This window comes from Trichosurus vulpecula, chromosome 4 (genome assembly GCF_011100635.1).
Source record: "Trichosurus vulpecula isolate mTriVul1 chromosome 4, mTriVul1.pri, whole genome shotgun sequence".
Classification (NCBI taxonomy): domain Eukaryota; kingdom Metazoa; phylum Chordata; class Mammalia; order Diprotodontia; family Phalangeridae; genus Trichosurus; species Trichosurus vulpecula.
Genome location: NC_050576.1, coordinates 372,448,296 through 372,464,305, shown reverse-complemented (window position 1 = coordinate 372,464,305; position 16,010 = coordinate 372,448,296). Strand labels below are relative to the sequence as shown.

At 37.1% G+C, this 16,010-nt stretch overlaps 1 protein-coding gene across 2 annotated transcripts in view; it reads right to left on the bottom strand.

Moving 5' to 3' along the window:
- Positions 1 to 16,010, bottom strand: part of CLYBL (citramalyl-CoA lyase) — a 363,153-nt gene that overhangs the window by 30,460 nt on the left and 316,683 nt on the right. For both annotated transcript variants that reach the window (XM_036757003.1, XM_036757005.1), the window contains exons 3-6: positions 10,393 to 10,581; positions 6,569 to 6,670; positions 4,513 to 4,606; positions 2,631 to 2,798 (exon numbers count right to left, since the gene is read on the bottom strand). In XM_036757003.1, coding sequence (XP_036612898.1) covers positions 2,631 to 2,798; positions 4,513 to 4,606; positions 6,569 to 6,670; positions 10,393 to 10,581 — 553 coding nt within the window. The remainder of the gene's footprint in view (positions 1 to 2,630; positions 2,799 to 4,512; positions 4,607 to 6,568; positions 6,671 to 10,392; positions 10,582 to 16,010) is intronic.

Genomic DNA, 16,010 nt, shown 5'->3' with positions numbered 1-16,010 from the left:
TTTACAGTACCACTTGATATATCGTGCTTTAAATCAATACCTGTCAAGTCTTTTAGGTAACTGTATGATGGTGTCATTTTTGTCTTCTACAAAAGACTTAGAAAAAGGAGAAAACCTATAGTGCTTCATATTTATATCTTTCTTCCCAGCATGTAGTAGTGGAAAAACTATAATGACGAAGTCAGCTGTTCAAGCTTTATTCTAAGGTTTACTTTTTTGTGGTGTAATTTTTTGTTGGTGTTTTTTTTAACGCCTTTTGGATAGAAAATATTCTAAGTTTAAGGACCACTGACATAGCTAAGGCATTGACTTAAAAAGCAACACCTATGGATTTTGACTCTGTAAAACAATTTAGGGTTTAAACATAAATGCCAATCCAGTGCTGAGACATCACCCAGGCTATCTATGTCCGGGATAAAAACCTTAAAGAAGAGATAACTCACTTAAGACATAACATTTTAAAAGTGAAAGCCTTGACTCTCTGAATCCTGCTTAATAAGAACTCTCTCTTCTTAATACCATGCAATGGATACTTTTCTTCTGTCAAAAAGTAAATTTTTAAAACTTGCACTGCTTGTTTTGGATATTTTATTTCTTTGTGATAAGACAACAAGTAGCAATTAAATGCTAGTATAAACAGGACCTCAGTGTTATAAAAGATAAGTCATTACAAAATCCTTAATTGACATGCTGAAAGCTAGCAGGTATATGCAAGGGGTATTTTTTCCATTTTAAAAAGTGCTTTTTGTAACATGGCCTCTAGAGTCAAAAGTTACTGATTTTTACTCCCTACTGGCCTATCTGTGTGAGTAGCCTTGATTCTTCCCCACCTCTTCCTAACATCACCACCCCCTTCCCCCCTCAATTCCCTCCCATGCCTCCCTACACATACCATACTTTCCTTTCTTTCTTTTTGTGTGTATGTGATTTTCAAGGTCCTTAAGTCTAAGAACAGCATTGGTGGGGCTGCAACTTCATACTAATGAGTCCTATGCCCCCTGTAGGTCTCTAAATCTGATCTGAAATAATTTGTTCTCTATGATTGAATTTAGGATCTAACTTCGCCTAACACTGTAACTTTTTTTGGGCTGAATAATCCAGCCACTCGCTTGCCTGCTTCTGTAGGCAAAAAGATCTCTGTCTCAAGTAAGTGTAGGTCATAATGAGTGATAGTGACACGGGCCACTGTAGACTTCATGTTTGTTTTCTGTTTTTATTGAATTAGTTTCCATTTCAAAGCAACATCTGGCTGCTTGGCAGCCAACCCTACACATCTTAGGTTTACAACATCGATGTCTGTTGGGCAGACTGCGTGAAATCTTTCCCAAAGTTGTCAATTTTGGCCTCATCTTAACTAGCCATCAGGAAGAGAGACAGGTGTAATAGGGCCACCCACAAAACAGTGACATTACCGATATAGCAGAATGACTGTTTTCCTTCTCAATTTGCATTCAATTTTGTGAAAATGAATTAAAGTACTTGAAATTTGACCGTATTTGGTGTCTCAATAAGGGACCATATTTGTGGATAAAAGGACCACAAACAAAAATCTGGGCTTACTTAAGTCTTAAAGAGAAAAAAATGCTTTAAATATGAAATAATTCTTTATTTTTTTTGCATTAAAGTTATCAGTCACTAAGGTATCTTTTTAATCCAGTGTCATTTTTGAAAAGGTTCTTTCAATAATATTTACCTAGTAACCTTTAAGCTGAAATTTTTGTAAGAAATAATTTAGATTTTGATTTCTTCTTTGCGGTTTGAGGGGGTTTTAATTTTTAATACAAGAAAACCCTATATTTGTTTATCCTTCCTCTCTTTGGTTCTCTTTCTTTCTTTCTTTCCTCCTTTTTTTTTAAAGAATCCCATTGTGTATATGTCAAACAATAGATTTCTATTGCAAAAACACAATCTTTGGTTGCTACCCTGGCTCATAGGGGTGTCTGAGTGATCTGGTACACCAATCACTGGATAGCAGCCTGCATTACAGGGCTTAGTTGCAAGGAGCCTGCTGGTCTCGCTGCCTGCCAGTACCCGTAGGTGTCGCCAGGTGCACAGACACTTACTGAGAGGTAGGGGGATGAGAAGAAGGGGGTGGGGAGAGGAAAAAAAATAAGCCACAGGGAAAAACAAATCTCAGAAAATGTCAGCAAAATAACTTAAATAAATGAATTAGTCCTTTTTTCTTAGAAACTTCCCTCTATCCTGTGTATGCTCCCAGTCTAATAATAATAATTTACTCAAACATAATTCCCCCAAATCCAATAAAAACAGCAAAAAAACCAAACCAAAACAAAAAAAAAAACAGTTAAGAACAGGGGGGGAAAAAGGCCCATAACTAATATAAAGAAAAAAATGTGACAGGTGATGATTTTTTTTAAAAGTTCATAAACGACAAATAATGTTACTTCTTCCCTGACCTGTATGCAATGGATGCTTTTCACCCAATGTGGCTTTTCCATGTTTAAAATCACAGGAAAAGTGCAGTTGTTTGGGTACTTATTTATGTTAGAAGGCTACGTTTTGAGTATTTTTTTCATTTCTAGAGTTTGTACGACATTAAACTAGACTTGGCTTTAAAAACATGATTAGGAAAGGAAAAAACAAAACCAAACATGAACAGGAAACCATACCAGTAAAGCCCATGATGGCTCCCTCTCTTGACTGTCTGCGGAGTCCATCTTCATCTCGAAAGTCGATGTATACCAGATCTATGGCTTGTAGACCAAAGGCTTTTGCTACCACGATAATCTTTTGCCGGGCATAGAGAATGTCTTGAGTTTCCTTACTACTTGTTGCACCTGAAAATGGGTTATATTGTAGACAAAGGAGAATGTTTGACTTTGGAAGACTAACACAAGTCTTTACTGTTAAAATATAGTTTTGCTTTATGGAATTATAACTACCAAAATGATTATCTAAAGGGAGATGAAAGGGGGTGGCTTAAACCAAAGTTTAATCATGAGGAATATTTCTTTCTTTTCCTTCTTTCTTTTTCTTTCTTCCTGTCTATGTCCCCCCAAATCCAGCAATTTAAAGCTATTTAGCTATTTAGCAATTTAAAGCTATTTTAGCTATTAAAACTTAAAACTGCACTAAGATTTTTGTCATATACCTAATATATGCATATATTATCCCCATATTTATATTGAGATTTTTTTTACATAAAAAGTTACATTTTGTCTCAAATAATAACATCAGGGTAATCTAGATCAACAGTGACTTTTGATACATTTTTCCTTCCTCCTATTTATCATATGCTTTTGAAAACCATTAAATCAAATCAACAGTAGTTTTAAACAGGAATCTAAGGATTCCACCTTCTAAAGAAATAGCTAAAAACTCCCTCTGAGAATAGAATGACAGGCTTCTCTTTGCAAATCCTATCATAAATGATGTCCTGTATCAAATCCTTAAACTTACTTGGATAGAAGATTTGGAAAAACTAAATGCCATACTGACATACTCCTGACATTCTCTCTCCTATGTTCACAGAACATCCTGACAATATAACCTGCTTACATGGATACCAGTATTAAATAAAACTTTGCTTCATTCTTCTCCACACTCACTGTTTTGATGTAGTCTATGAAATTGCCTGGGATAGTCCGATCATTTCTGTCTACTCTAATTGTAGGTCTGAAAACAATGTTTTTTTTAATGATATTGTATTTTCTAAGTATACATATTTTTCCAGTAATGTTTACATATAATTTACAATTATAGTTTATAAGAGACTTCAAACAATAGTGAAGGATGTGGCAGGAGGTGGGGGACCATGGGTGTGGAATACTGAATATAATGTTAGATATGGCTGATCTATCAGTTGTTTTGGTTGAACTGTCCATTGAACTGTCCAACGCTCCCCACCAACTTTCTTTTAAAATCTTTGTACAATGAATGGCTCACTGGAGAGGGGAGAGGACCTAGATATACTTGGAAATGAACATGATGTAAAATTCAAGTACAGAGTGGCATCTTAATACATATTTAGAATGCAAAGGGTTACACAATATATTCTGGGGAAAATTTGAGATTTTAAAATTATGTCAATTCACCATTTTCATATAGAAAATACCAAACAGGTGAAGCCAAAATTTCATGGGAAATTGAAATCACCACAAATTATCCATGTTTGAAAATAACCCGATAATTGAATGTTCACAGTACAGATTGCCTTTAAATAGGAAAACAAATTATTTTAAAATTGTGTAGCTGTAGAGAGTTAATCCAGACACTTAAAAATATGAACAATAAATCCATATAACATTACTGAACTATTTTGATGAGATACCAGATTATTTTACATAAGTTATTTTATTCTTGAGTAATAATAATAGTGCCTCCGTTTAGGATGCATGGCCAAAAATTTGGGAGAAAGATTTTGAACATTAAGAGTATACCTAAAAACTACTTCATCAAAGACCACAACCAGAGCAGGCCACTGAATATCAATACTTTTATGAACTATGGATTTGAAATATACAAATTAATATGCATTCATGTATTTAGAACCTATGCTAGCCCGGAAATCCTCTCCTCCAAAAACGACTGCATCTAGATGAAGACCAGCTCGAGATCCAGTCTTCAATGTTTCTTCACAGACAGCCTTAAAAAGAGTACAACAAAAGTGATTTTCACAGAAATGTCAGCACCAGAGAAAAGAGTGAGATGTAACGGTAATATGTCACTGTCTAAATCTTGACACCTTTTGGCTGTAATCAGCCAAAAACACAGCCTCATCTCTCCCTGTGTAAAAGGTATTCAACACTATCAATAACATACAAGACAATTAGTGTAGATGTAAGACCTATATTTGATGGTGCTGCTTGTACAGAGTTCACATTCTTTAGCTCATACCATTTGGGCAAAATTCAATTTGAGTGCACTAGAAGCTGGCTGTATTCTTTCCTCGAAGCCTATTATTTCTCAACATTTTGAGGAGGCAGCTTGGGAATTTAAGAACAAATTAAAGTATTGGTCACCAGTATGACATCAGTAGTAGATTTCTTAGTGCTTGTTTTTGGGAGACAATACAATTCATAAACCTGCAAACACAGAGCAGGAAATTAAAAAATGCAACAAGTTGTGTCTTCTGTGTGAACAAGGAACATACTTTTAACAGCTTTCTGTCAAGCCCAGGTTCTGATAATGTTTGTTGTGATGCTACAAATATGGTGATGTAAGTGTACATGAATAAATGGGTAGAGATCACATCTGGTATATTTCCTGATATATTCCATTTATCTTATGCAATTGTTAGGGAGGATGTCAGTCCATTTGAGGAAAATGCTAAGACAGATTAAATTGTGTCTGTCTATGTATATTGATATTCATATGATGTCTGTGTCTTTTGGGTAATGCTTTTAATTATATTCAGGGAGATCTAGCACAGGCTATAAGAATTTGTGGTTTAGCTATGTAAACACCAGGCAGGCCTTAACACCAGTTCTGGAAATCATTGCAACATACCCCTCCTACACAGTCCAATAGGTCTCAACTTTCCTTTTGGAGTATTTTCTCAAGTACATGGTCACTCTAGAAAAGGCGTTCAGTTTTCTTTTTCCTTTGTCACCAGTGATTTCTGCTCTCTACCCCCACCCAAACTCCCCCACCTCCTCCACCTCTTTCCATGGAAACCTAGGCTAGAAACTCAGAGAAAGGGGTGCTGTGTTAAAGGTATATAGGTCCATTAGATTGTTGAGGCATTTTTAGGCAAGTTTATAAATACCTACTTTTTGAGAAAGAATGAGATAGCTAAGACAGGTAATTTACTAAGGCAGCATCCAGTATTGGAAATTTTTTGGATTTCTTTGAATTACTATCACATGCCCAAACAGATTAAGCAAAACTTATGTCATTATGTCACTTATTAAGCAAAACAAAATGTCATTACCCATTTAACTTTTTAAATTCTCCTTTTTTTAAAAAAAATCACATTTTAGCTGTGACATCTTGCAGCACGCAGGGATATAATATGCTGGGGCATATTTACCCGTTCTAATATAGCAAATAACATGTAAGGCACTCTAAACCACATGTCAACACTCACTCATAAACATTAACCTTGTCTAATTTCCATCATGTGCATCACAAATACTATAGGTCATGTTCAGCAAAAGCATGCTGGAAGATGTCACAGTCAAAATATGGTTTTTATAAAAGAAGAATTTAAAAAGTTAAGTGGGTAATGGCATTTTCCAGTTTTGCTTAACCAATTTAGCCATGTGACAGTAATTCAAAGTTTACATTTTATTTATAAGATAAATGGATGACAAAAGTTATTACTGGAAAGACATGGTATCTGGAGGAGACGTTTCCTTAAAATATTTAGAACTTTACTAAGGAAGTTTTTTTTTCTTTACACTTAATGAGTCTCTTTGTTATTTTCTAAGATGCTCTCGACCAGTTTTGTCAGTCCTAATTAACAGATGGTGATTAATGTTTACCTAGCTTGTGACTCCATATAGGAAAATATTTTTTAAGATGATTAAACAGATTAGTGAAAGGAAAGCTCTCTGTAGGTGACTTATAAAATTTTAACTCTTCAATCATGTCATTATTTTCTTACCTTAAAATTGAGCAAACCCATGGCAGTTTCCACAAAAGGGATCAAATTCATTGGTTCTACAAGTGTTCGGCCTTTTAAGTGGAATAAAAATTTGTCTGAAAACTTAAAAATCAGAAGAAATGTCATCGGTGATTAGATAAACATCAATTTATCGGTTGCTGAAATTTAGACATACAGATAGCACCGAGATCTTTCACCTGAGGAAGCAACCCTTCCCCCGCCCCTCCCCCCCCCCCCACTTCCAGGCTTATTTGGTTCTCTTCCCCCCAACCCAAACAAACACGAAACAGAGAAAAAAAAAGTACCCACTCCAAGCCCCAATGATAAAAACCTAAATATCAAGTTTGAGGCCTAGGATTTGGAACTACAGCACACTCCGATTCTGAAGTTTTCATGGTTTCCTTGCAAAAAGATTCACTTAACAGCGATTCCTTCCCTTGGTTAAATGCAAATCATCAGGCCCTTAAAACAATGAACAATTGCTATCCCTACTATTGTATTTGTTTCATGGCCAACACTGACATCACTGTAACTGTTCAGCAGCCTTCTAAGTGGCATCCATATTATTCATTACAGCACCATTACCCTTTGTTCAGAGGCTTTTCTTCATAATTTTTTAGCTTACCTAGGAAGACCTTAAAAAGGAAGTTTAATTCTTTGAAGACCAAAGCTTTCCCATTTTTTCCATGAGACCAGTTCACAGCTAGCTCTGAGCTGCCAGTGGGGTAGCCCAAATTCCAAAATCTATCATCTGGAAACATACAAAAGCTCTTGCACAGATTTTTTTAACCCCCCTTTCAAAAGGGGAAAAAATACTCCTAAATTATAAATCTATTATGTTCATCTAGATTGTATAATTTGTGGGGAGATGAAAAAAAATATCACAGGTATGATAAAGATATTTTTGTAAATAAAGACAAAAATAGCATATATATCCGTTTTAAATTTAAGGAATATTCAACCATTAATGGATATCAAAGGAAAAGGGAATTTTAATCATCTCTCCATTCAGTCTCAGTTGGGTAAATCATATCTAAGAGATTTGCATAAATATAAACCATCAAAGACTTTTCATCTTCAAAGGGGGTTTCAAGACCCTATAAGCTTTGTACTGTAATCATCACAGGTCACAACCCTGCAGGAAAAAGGCTGCTATGGCAACATAAAAAACTAATGCTTAAGGCTTAGCATAATATTCTGACTAATAGAAAGGAAACTCATTTTAAAAGCTGGCAGCCTATTTACCAGAAGCGGGATTAGAGGTGTTATTTCCCCCTTTTAGCTTACCCCCCTCCTTTCCCAGCCCCCCCTGCCTAAAAAAAATCTAATCACTGAGATCTTTAAAAAGCTTTTGAGCAATTTGCAGTAACTTTACAATTAGGCTAAAATAAATCACAGCTTTCAGTAATGAAGAATTATTCCCAGTCTCCTTCAGGGTCCTCCCTCTCCCCTGTCACCAACCCCCACCCCTCTTCATTTTCTTCAGGCATCATCATCTTTCGTAACTTTTCCAGTGAAAGGGATAACTCAGTGAAAACAGTAAGAATGAACAGGATAAGCTTCAATTCAAATAGATTTTTAAAATGCTGGTTTCAATCTAAGAGAAAACAGACATTTAAATCACATGTCTAACACTGAAAACTGGGTACCAAAATATTTGTGATAGTGTTAACTATATCTGAATATTAAAAAAAATCCATTTAAAAATGAGAAATGCTACATGCCTCATTATCTGGGGCAGGAGTTTTATTCACAGAAATCATCTACTTAAAAAATAAGCAAAAATTGATTTCTCTGTTCTTAACAACAACAACAACAAAAAACCCTTATAATAACCATTTGTTTTTAAGTTAAAAAGGACATTTTTAATTAAATATTCTTGCCCATCCTCCTCTTCCTCCTCCTTCTCTTTCTTAAAAAATTGCTCTAAGTACTAACACAAAAGGTAACTAGTGGAGAAGTTTCAATTAATTTTTTCAAAAGGAGACGATTAAATGTTTCCGGCCTGGTAAAGTGTTCATTTCAGTGAGGTGGAGGGGACGGGGTGGGGGGAGGAGAAGAAGGGGGGAAAAATCACAAAGAGATTGGGGAGGAGAAGAAGTAGCAGGCCTCAGCAATTCTTTCAATTCCAGTGCACACCCAATAGTGTGTTGGGAAGAATGCACACTGTTCAGGATTTGTGGGAGAATTGTCCCATTACAAAGGAGAGAGAGTTACGCTTGTTATAGTCCAATAAGCCATGCCAGTCAAACAAGTACCCACACTAGGGACAAAAGGAGAGCAAGAGATTCTCAGACAAAAGAAAACAAGTAAGCCCATCTTTTAGTTGTGCATCAGCCTCAAGGTTTTATACTGCACATAAATAAAAAAAAAAACGAGAGAAAAAAAATAAACAGCAAAACACTTCTGTTAACTAGGGAATCTTATTAAAAAAAAATACAGACTACATGATCCAAATTGCAGCCTAGTTTATTAAGTCAGGGATTAGGCCGGTGGGAAAGGAGAAATATTGAATAAGGCACAGACTAAAATAAAAACTGGTGTGTGTGTGTGTGTGTGTGTGTGTGTGTGTTTTTAAGTAAATGAAATCGATGTTAAGCGTGGAGCCAAACAGGAAGCCTGCCTTCAGATTGCATTCCAGTTTAGAGCATGCTTTGGTTGCAAGAAGGCCCTTCTTACATCCTTAAACTACAACCTGTATCTCTCAGTTTCTTCGTTGCAACCCCTTGAGAAGCCAACTCCAGTTGATTTTAATTAATTTTTGGTCTCTGAATAGGGGTCTTCAGGAAGAATGTGGCATTTCTGGATGAATTATGAAAGGGGAGGGGGAGTTCCACTGTGTAGTATAACTATGAAATGTGTATTGCTGTGGTCCCATGTGGTCCCACCTCACAGAAGTGATATGCAGGATGGAAATACCCAGCAAGTTTGCCTCCTGCCTTTCCACCCTTTCTCTGCCAGGAGAGAGCCACACAATGATGTGCGATTTCCTTCTACAATACAGAATTAGGGCAACCTCCTAAATAAAATCGACTCCCTTTTAACAATTAAAACAATTATAGTATAATTAGACCTATTTCAAAGTTTTCTTAAGTAATTTGAAATGCCAGCCATTTTACATTTCAAGTTTTTATTGGCTGAAAAAGTCAGTCATGAAACACAAACACACCTGTCAGCAATTAAAAAGGGAAGAACTAGAGAGCTGTTCAGGAAATAATATCTGTGCTAATTAAAAACACTAGTGAAAAGCTTCCTGTTTATTCCTCCAGTTGCCCTAAGGAGTGACCTTTTCCTCCCCTTCTTTATGTTCATTTTTTCATATGTGGCTTGGGTGTTTTTGCCGTCTATGATTCCCAGTGAATCTTTGTAAGCCTGTTTCCATAGCTGGGCCTTTCAGGGGGCAGCAGTAGGTTTAGGGTCCGGCAGGGTGCAAGAAAGGATCAAATTCTCAGGCAAGTCGGCTTCCGGGATTGCCCTGCTGCCACTGTGAAGGCTATTGAAAGGTATTCCCCTCCAACACAAATCTGATTACAAAGCAGAAAGGTTATTATTATTTTTTTAATGCTTCTTTCTTAGGGCCACTGAAGCCGCTCTGCAAAGAACTTTGAAAAAAAAAAGGCTCAGATTGGGAGGCTATCAATGGAATGGAAGCCTTCTTAGCCCCATTAGTTTTTAAGTGTCCCTTATCCTTCTTGCTACACTGCATGGGTGCCTTTTAACAATCTATGGCATAAAAGTAGTCGTGTTACCACTGATCAATAGTTCTTATTAGGTCTTGGGCCTTTCATTAAAGCAACAATAGTAGCAGATCACTGGCTACTCACCCATCGTATTTCTTCAGGATTTTCAACCTTTGGCAGCATCAGGCTGGAAGGGAGGACCTGAGATTGCAGCAGAGCCTCCAAGTCTTTCTCAGCAAGACCACTAGAGACTGCATTGATCCTCACACACTTTTCAGTAGGGCCCAAATCAAACTCTTCCAGGGTCTTCACTATTCTCAGTCTTGCTTCCTCCTATAATCACGAACAGAAGGTATTTCTTAAATTTATTTTTCCATGGAGTGGATTACAAGAGACTGTAAATATAACGTATCCATTTCCAAACCCGAGTGCTACTTAGACATTGCCCCTACAAATATCTTTCAGTAATGTTTGAGGGCTACTAAAACACTGACCATGGCTACACACTTTAAAACAGCTGCATCTTTCTTTAAGAGGCTTTCCCAGCACCTAATACAGAGTAACAGGTTCACAGTGTTTCACAGTGTAGATAGATGGTTTAACAAATATTTGTTGAATAAATGGATGAGTAAACATTGGGGCATATCCATTTTAAATCTGTCAGCAATAACAAGGTTCTGGCCATTCATATGTACTTTCACATAAGAAGAAATAAAGTTTCTTTTTTCCATATACAACTTCCTGCCTTTATTTTTTTTACTCACTCTTTTTAACTGAGTTGAATCTAGCCACTCAATTTAAAGAAGCTTGTGGGAGCCTGACACCATGTACTATAGGGTAAGCTCCAAACCATTCAGCTGGAAAGCAATCCTATCACAAAGAGGCAAAGATACTTCTCCCTTGAAGTTGACAGAGACTTTGCTCACTGGTCAAAAAAGCCTGCTTCAGGATATGAATTTTATCTTGGAGGGAAAAAACATCTGAAATGAAGCTTTAAAAAAAATTGCCCCAGATGGGGTGGCAGTGGGAGAGGTGAAAAGATGGAGTTGGAGGGGATGGGGGGAGGCTGTGGGGAGGAACGGAAGCTTCACAGAGAAAGAAGGCTTTGGGTTTGCTACTTCCTGCCAATTTCAGTTTCAAAAACAAATTCTTCCAACTTGCCAACAGCCTTCAACAAATTCTCATTGTTGGAATGAACACTTATCAAAAGTAGTTTCATTTGGGAAGGGTTTTTTATGATACTAATAAAACTTTAAAGCCTCCCCTACCACTGATGAATGCTTTTTTTTTTTCAACAATATGCAGTTATCTGGACGGCACTACTTGTCTGGGAAATAGACAAACTAAAGGCAAGAAGAATTATCCAAGGCCATATACAGGCTAATACTAATCAGGGAGACAACACATGACAGTAGATTTAAACCAGACGGATGTAGGTCTCTGGCTGTGAGTGGAAGTAGAGAAGCTTTCCAAATGTGGCCTGAGTTAAACAGTGTGAGGAAACAGTAGCTTACAGTTGTCCACTTTAAGACAGCTTGTGGTGTCCTGATTTACGGGGCTGGGGCTGCCAATAATTAGGCTAAGTTCAGACAGTAGTGAGGGGTGGCTCCCACCAACTAAAAGGAAGGTATAATGAAGCGAAAGGTTAACAAACTTGAATCAAACGGCCTGTGGCTCGGCCCTGCCCCATCCTTTGGGCCTTTCGAAAGCTATAAGACATGAATGCACTCCCTCCTCACCTCCTCTTTTAGAATTCTCAGCTTCCTTCAAAGCTCAGCTCAAATGCTACCTCCTACATGAGGCCTTTCCTGATCCACACCCCCCCAAGCTGCCAGTCCCACCTCCCCCCCACCCCCATTACCTTGTATGTATTCTGTCTCTCTTTTCAATCAACTTATACGTGTATGTGTTATCTCTTCTGATAGAATATAGTCCCCTTGAGGGCAGGGGCTGATTCATGTTTGCTTTTGTAGCCCCAGCACCTAACCTGGCACAGAGTAAGCACGGAAATGTTTGATGATTTATTGATGTCTATCCATCAATATTCCGTATACTAAATACAGTGTTGCATGCCTATGATAAAGCTGAAGGTTCAGAGGTTAACTCAATAAAATACTGCTAAAGCAGCAGGGCTATAGAGAAAAATTCTACAAATCCTCTTGTCATGAGTTGGTCCCCTTCTGTCCATGGCTTAAACCTGTGCAGTATACTGCATTGAACTGGCTCAGTGCTCTGTCGCAAATATTTCCACTTAGTGGTCTAATTTTCACTACAGCAAGTCAAACTCAAGCTGTGTCTATATGGAGAGAAATGGAGGGTTGGGGCAATTATCTGGACTACAGAGGTGAATGTAGGTTTTTTTTTTTTTAAAACTCAAATCATCTAAATAATTGTCTCACTTCTCCACTTTACTTTGCATGTGTAGACACAACCTCAGTGATGTGGGATTCCTGGCAATGTCAACTTGCTAAATTGTTATTGTTGGAAGAGAGCAAAAGCTGCCCTCTAAGCTGTTTTGAGGTTCCACTTGGATTTGAAGTGGACGATTAGTTCAAAGCTCATGCTCTAAACCCATTTGTGATTTTAACTAACGTCGGATTGCCATGGTTTCGGCACACTCTGCTCTACTTAGGAAAATTCAGACCTTGTGAAATTGGCTGCAAATGAAGGACCCAATTCCAATTTCGGGGATAATCTGATTAGTATTTTTCATGTTATAACAATGCATGGTGAACACTCAGCATTTTGTTAAACTTTTCCCCCCTCCTTGGCCCAGAATTAAAATCAAGCCATCTTTCCACACCACCATCCTGGGCCTTTCAAAAAAAGAAATTCTGTCTTTTTAGGTATATTTCCACACAACACCCTTAATAACAGGCTGTTGCTTGTTGCAATTTACATAAACTAAGTGTGCATCCCTCTGGTATGTATCCCAAAATATCCAACAACTTCACTGAATTTACACCAACCAACAAGCATGTTGGGTTTTTTTCTTTTGGTATTTTAATGGTGAAATATGTTACTGTGCTAGCAAACACACCCATGCCATCTGTTGGGTTGAAAAGAGAGTCAGTTTCTGAGAACAATTAAGTTTTAGTTCTGGGTGTTTCAGCCAGAGAGCCACATTCCGCTTGATAATGAAAAAAAATTATATTCTTTCTCACTTCTTTTTCTCAATCTCTCTTTTCTGCTTTCTTCTAGTCTTCTCCCACCTTTCTCTCATCTCATCATTCTCTCTCTCTCTCTCTCTCATAAATTCACACAGACATCTCTATCTCTGTGTCATCTCTCATTCTTCCTCTCTTCCCTATGCCCACACAAATAATAACAACCAAACACACATATATCTCACTATCACATTTCTTTCTCTTTTCCCTTCTCATGGTTGGCCTTACAGCCCCACAACTATGATCTTGTTAGGTGTATTACTAACTACAGAGCAGACTGATAGACACCAGCTTCTCCGAATGGCTGTTAGGCTCATGCAGGAATTACTGCAAGGTAAGTGCTTCCTGGGGAAAGTAAGAAAAGGAAATGAAAGCACAAATCAGGTCCCTAAAAATAAAGGAAAAGGTTTTTTTTAAAGACAGTCAATCATTCAAAACCATAAACTCCTTGTTTTATATTCTAGAGGCAAAAGTAGAATATTAAAATGAATTAAAAAGAAACTATACTATTTTGACATTATGTGGAAGACTGCTTGGGTAAACAGTATTAAATGCAGAAAAAGCCTGTTTCCTTAAGATCCAATAAGGCTGCAGTATTGGCAAAGATGGAAAAATAGAATTAAATAGTTAGATTAGATCCTTCCTAATAATACCTCATTAAACAAACAGCACACTCTGTTCCATAATAAATCAGTATTAATGTATAATGAGAATTTCTCTTCAAGGACCATAGAATGAAGGAATGGAATTGAGCATGCAATAGATTATTCCCAGACATACATTCTAAAAACTGGTGCGTGTTAAAGTTTCAGCTTGTATTGATCCTTCATGCTATGGCTGGCTACATGGTGGACCAGTGGCTAATGAACACATCCTTAGACATAACCCACTGTAATATTTGACTCTGTCTGCATGAGGAACCAAGGCGTATTATGATTTCAGCGACTCTATATTCCCATCACCTGGGAAAGAGAAGGCCTCCATGACGTAGCAGAGCAGATAAATCAACCATCACCATGACATACAGACACCGAAATTAAAGAAGAAAATATGCATGCAGTTGGTTCAATTGGCACCCATTAAAGCTAATAACTAATCATCCTTGCAAGTTTCTATCTCTGAATTATCAAATCTGCAAAGAAAACAACATCCGTCCACTTTTACACTCCAGTGGAAGAGGTGGTCCCTCGCGGCAGGGCGGCACAGTCTCGCCATCTGGAGAATAAATCGAGTGTGAAGTACAGTATAGTTTGGGACCAAGCTCCGTGGCGGCAGCTCAGCAGTCACTTCATTAGTTCCAAACTTCCAGGGATTAGAGCAGCATCAATTCTACTGTCGGATAGGATGAGACAGACAGAATACGAGCGTCAAGGAGGAATGTGACAACTAAGAAGGAGCCCCTTGGGCTTATTTATAAAACTACAAAGTATAAACACACCTAAATAAATGCTTTAAATAATAGCATTACCACAGTTTCATAACATCTGAATTAGCACCCTTCCCTTGGTCCCCCCACCCCACCCCCACCCCAAAGCTGTATGTTAATGTATAGCAATTTCAGTGACAATGGGCAGGAGGTAGATTTTAGAAAACCCCAGGTTCAGGAAGAGCAGTAAGTAGATATAAAAAAAATGTAGATATGTGATCTAACTGAAATTTTGGTAATTAAGATAAGAAATGAAATGAGATGTAACTATAATGTCTGAAGGGAAGAAAAAAGTATGCATATGTGTATGTATATGTGTGTATAGACACACATACACACATATGTATATATAATATACATCGACACATTTATCTATGTATATTTCTGTATATACACACACACACACATATATATATATATATATGTACATACCCAATTTTCACCCCAATCACTGCTGATTGCTTCATCTTAGAAAACTACTTACTCACAAATTTATCTTTTATTTACTTGTTCTCCTGTTAATTTTTTTTCTTATGTGTTTATGAAAAGGTACAGTCAGTTTACCTTTCTTAGTCTCCGTTTCCTCATTTGTAAAGTATGGATAATAATCCTTGCACCACCTAACTCACGGTTTGTTTGTTTTTGTGGAAGGCACCATTTAATGAATTTTAGACACTGTACAAATGTGAGTTATTGCTATGATTATGTATCACTTTTCACTACCAGGTTAAAGAGGAATCAGATGAGCGGCATATAATAACAGATTATAAAAATGTGGAAAGAAAAGTTCAAGGTCATGTTAGGTTTCCAAAAAAAAATTACATGAGTTATTTTGTTGCAATGCCACATCTTACACCTTACTTCTTTTGGTTATGTCACATATTTTTTAAAAGTTTGGTTGATGCCTTTTGTTTTTCTTACCAGGCATTTCCCAACAACAGCCTCTCCAACTGAGCCCTTCTTTGCTTTACTGTTTTTGAATTATTTACATTAGAAACTGAAGAACTTTTGACACATGATAGTTTATCAATATTATAGTTGTATTTGCTCTGTTTTTTTGCATGTATAGAAAAATTAATTATGGTCATCAACATTAAGCTTCTGGTTAGAGAGAGTCCTGATGAGGAAAAAAAGCAACTGTTGTTATACAGGGATGCTACAACCTGGCC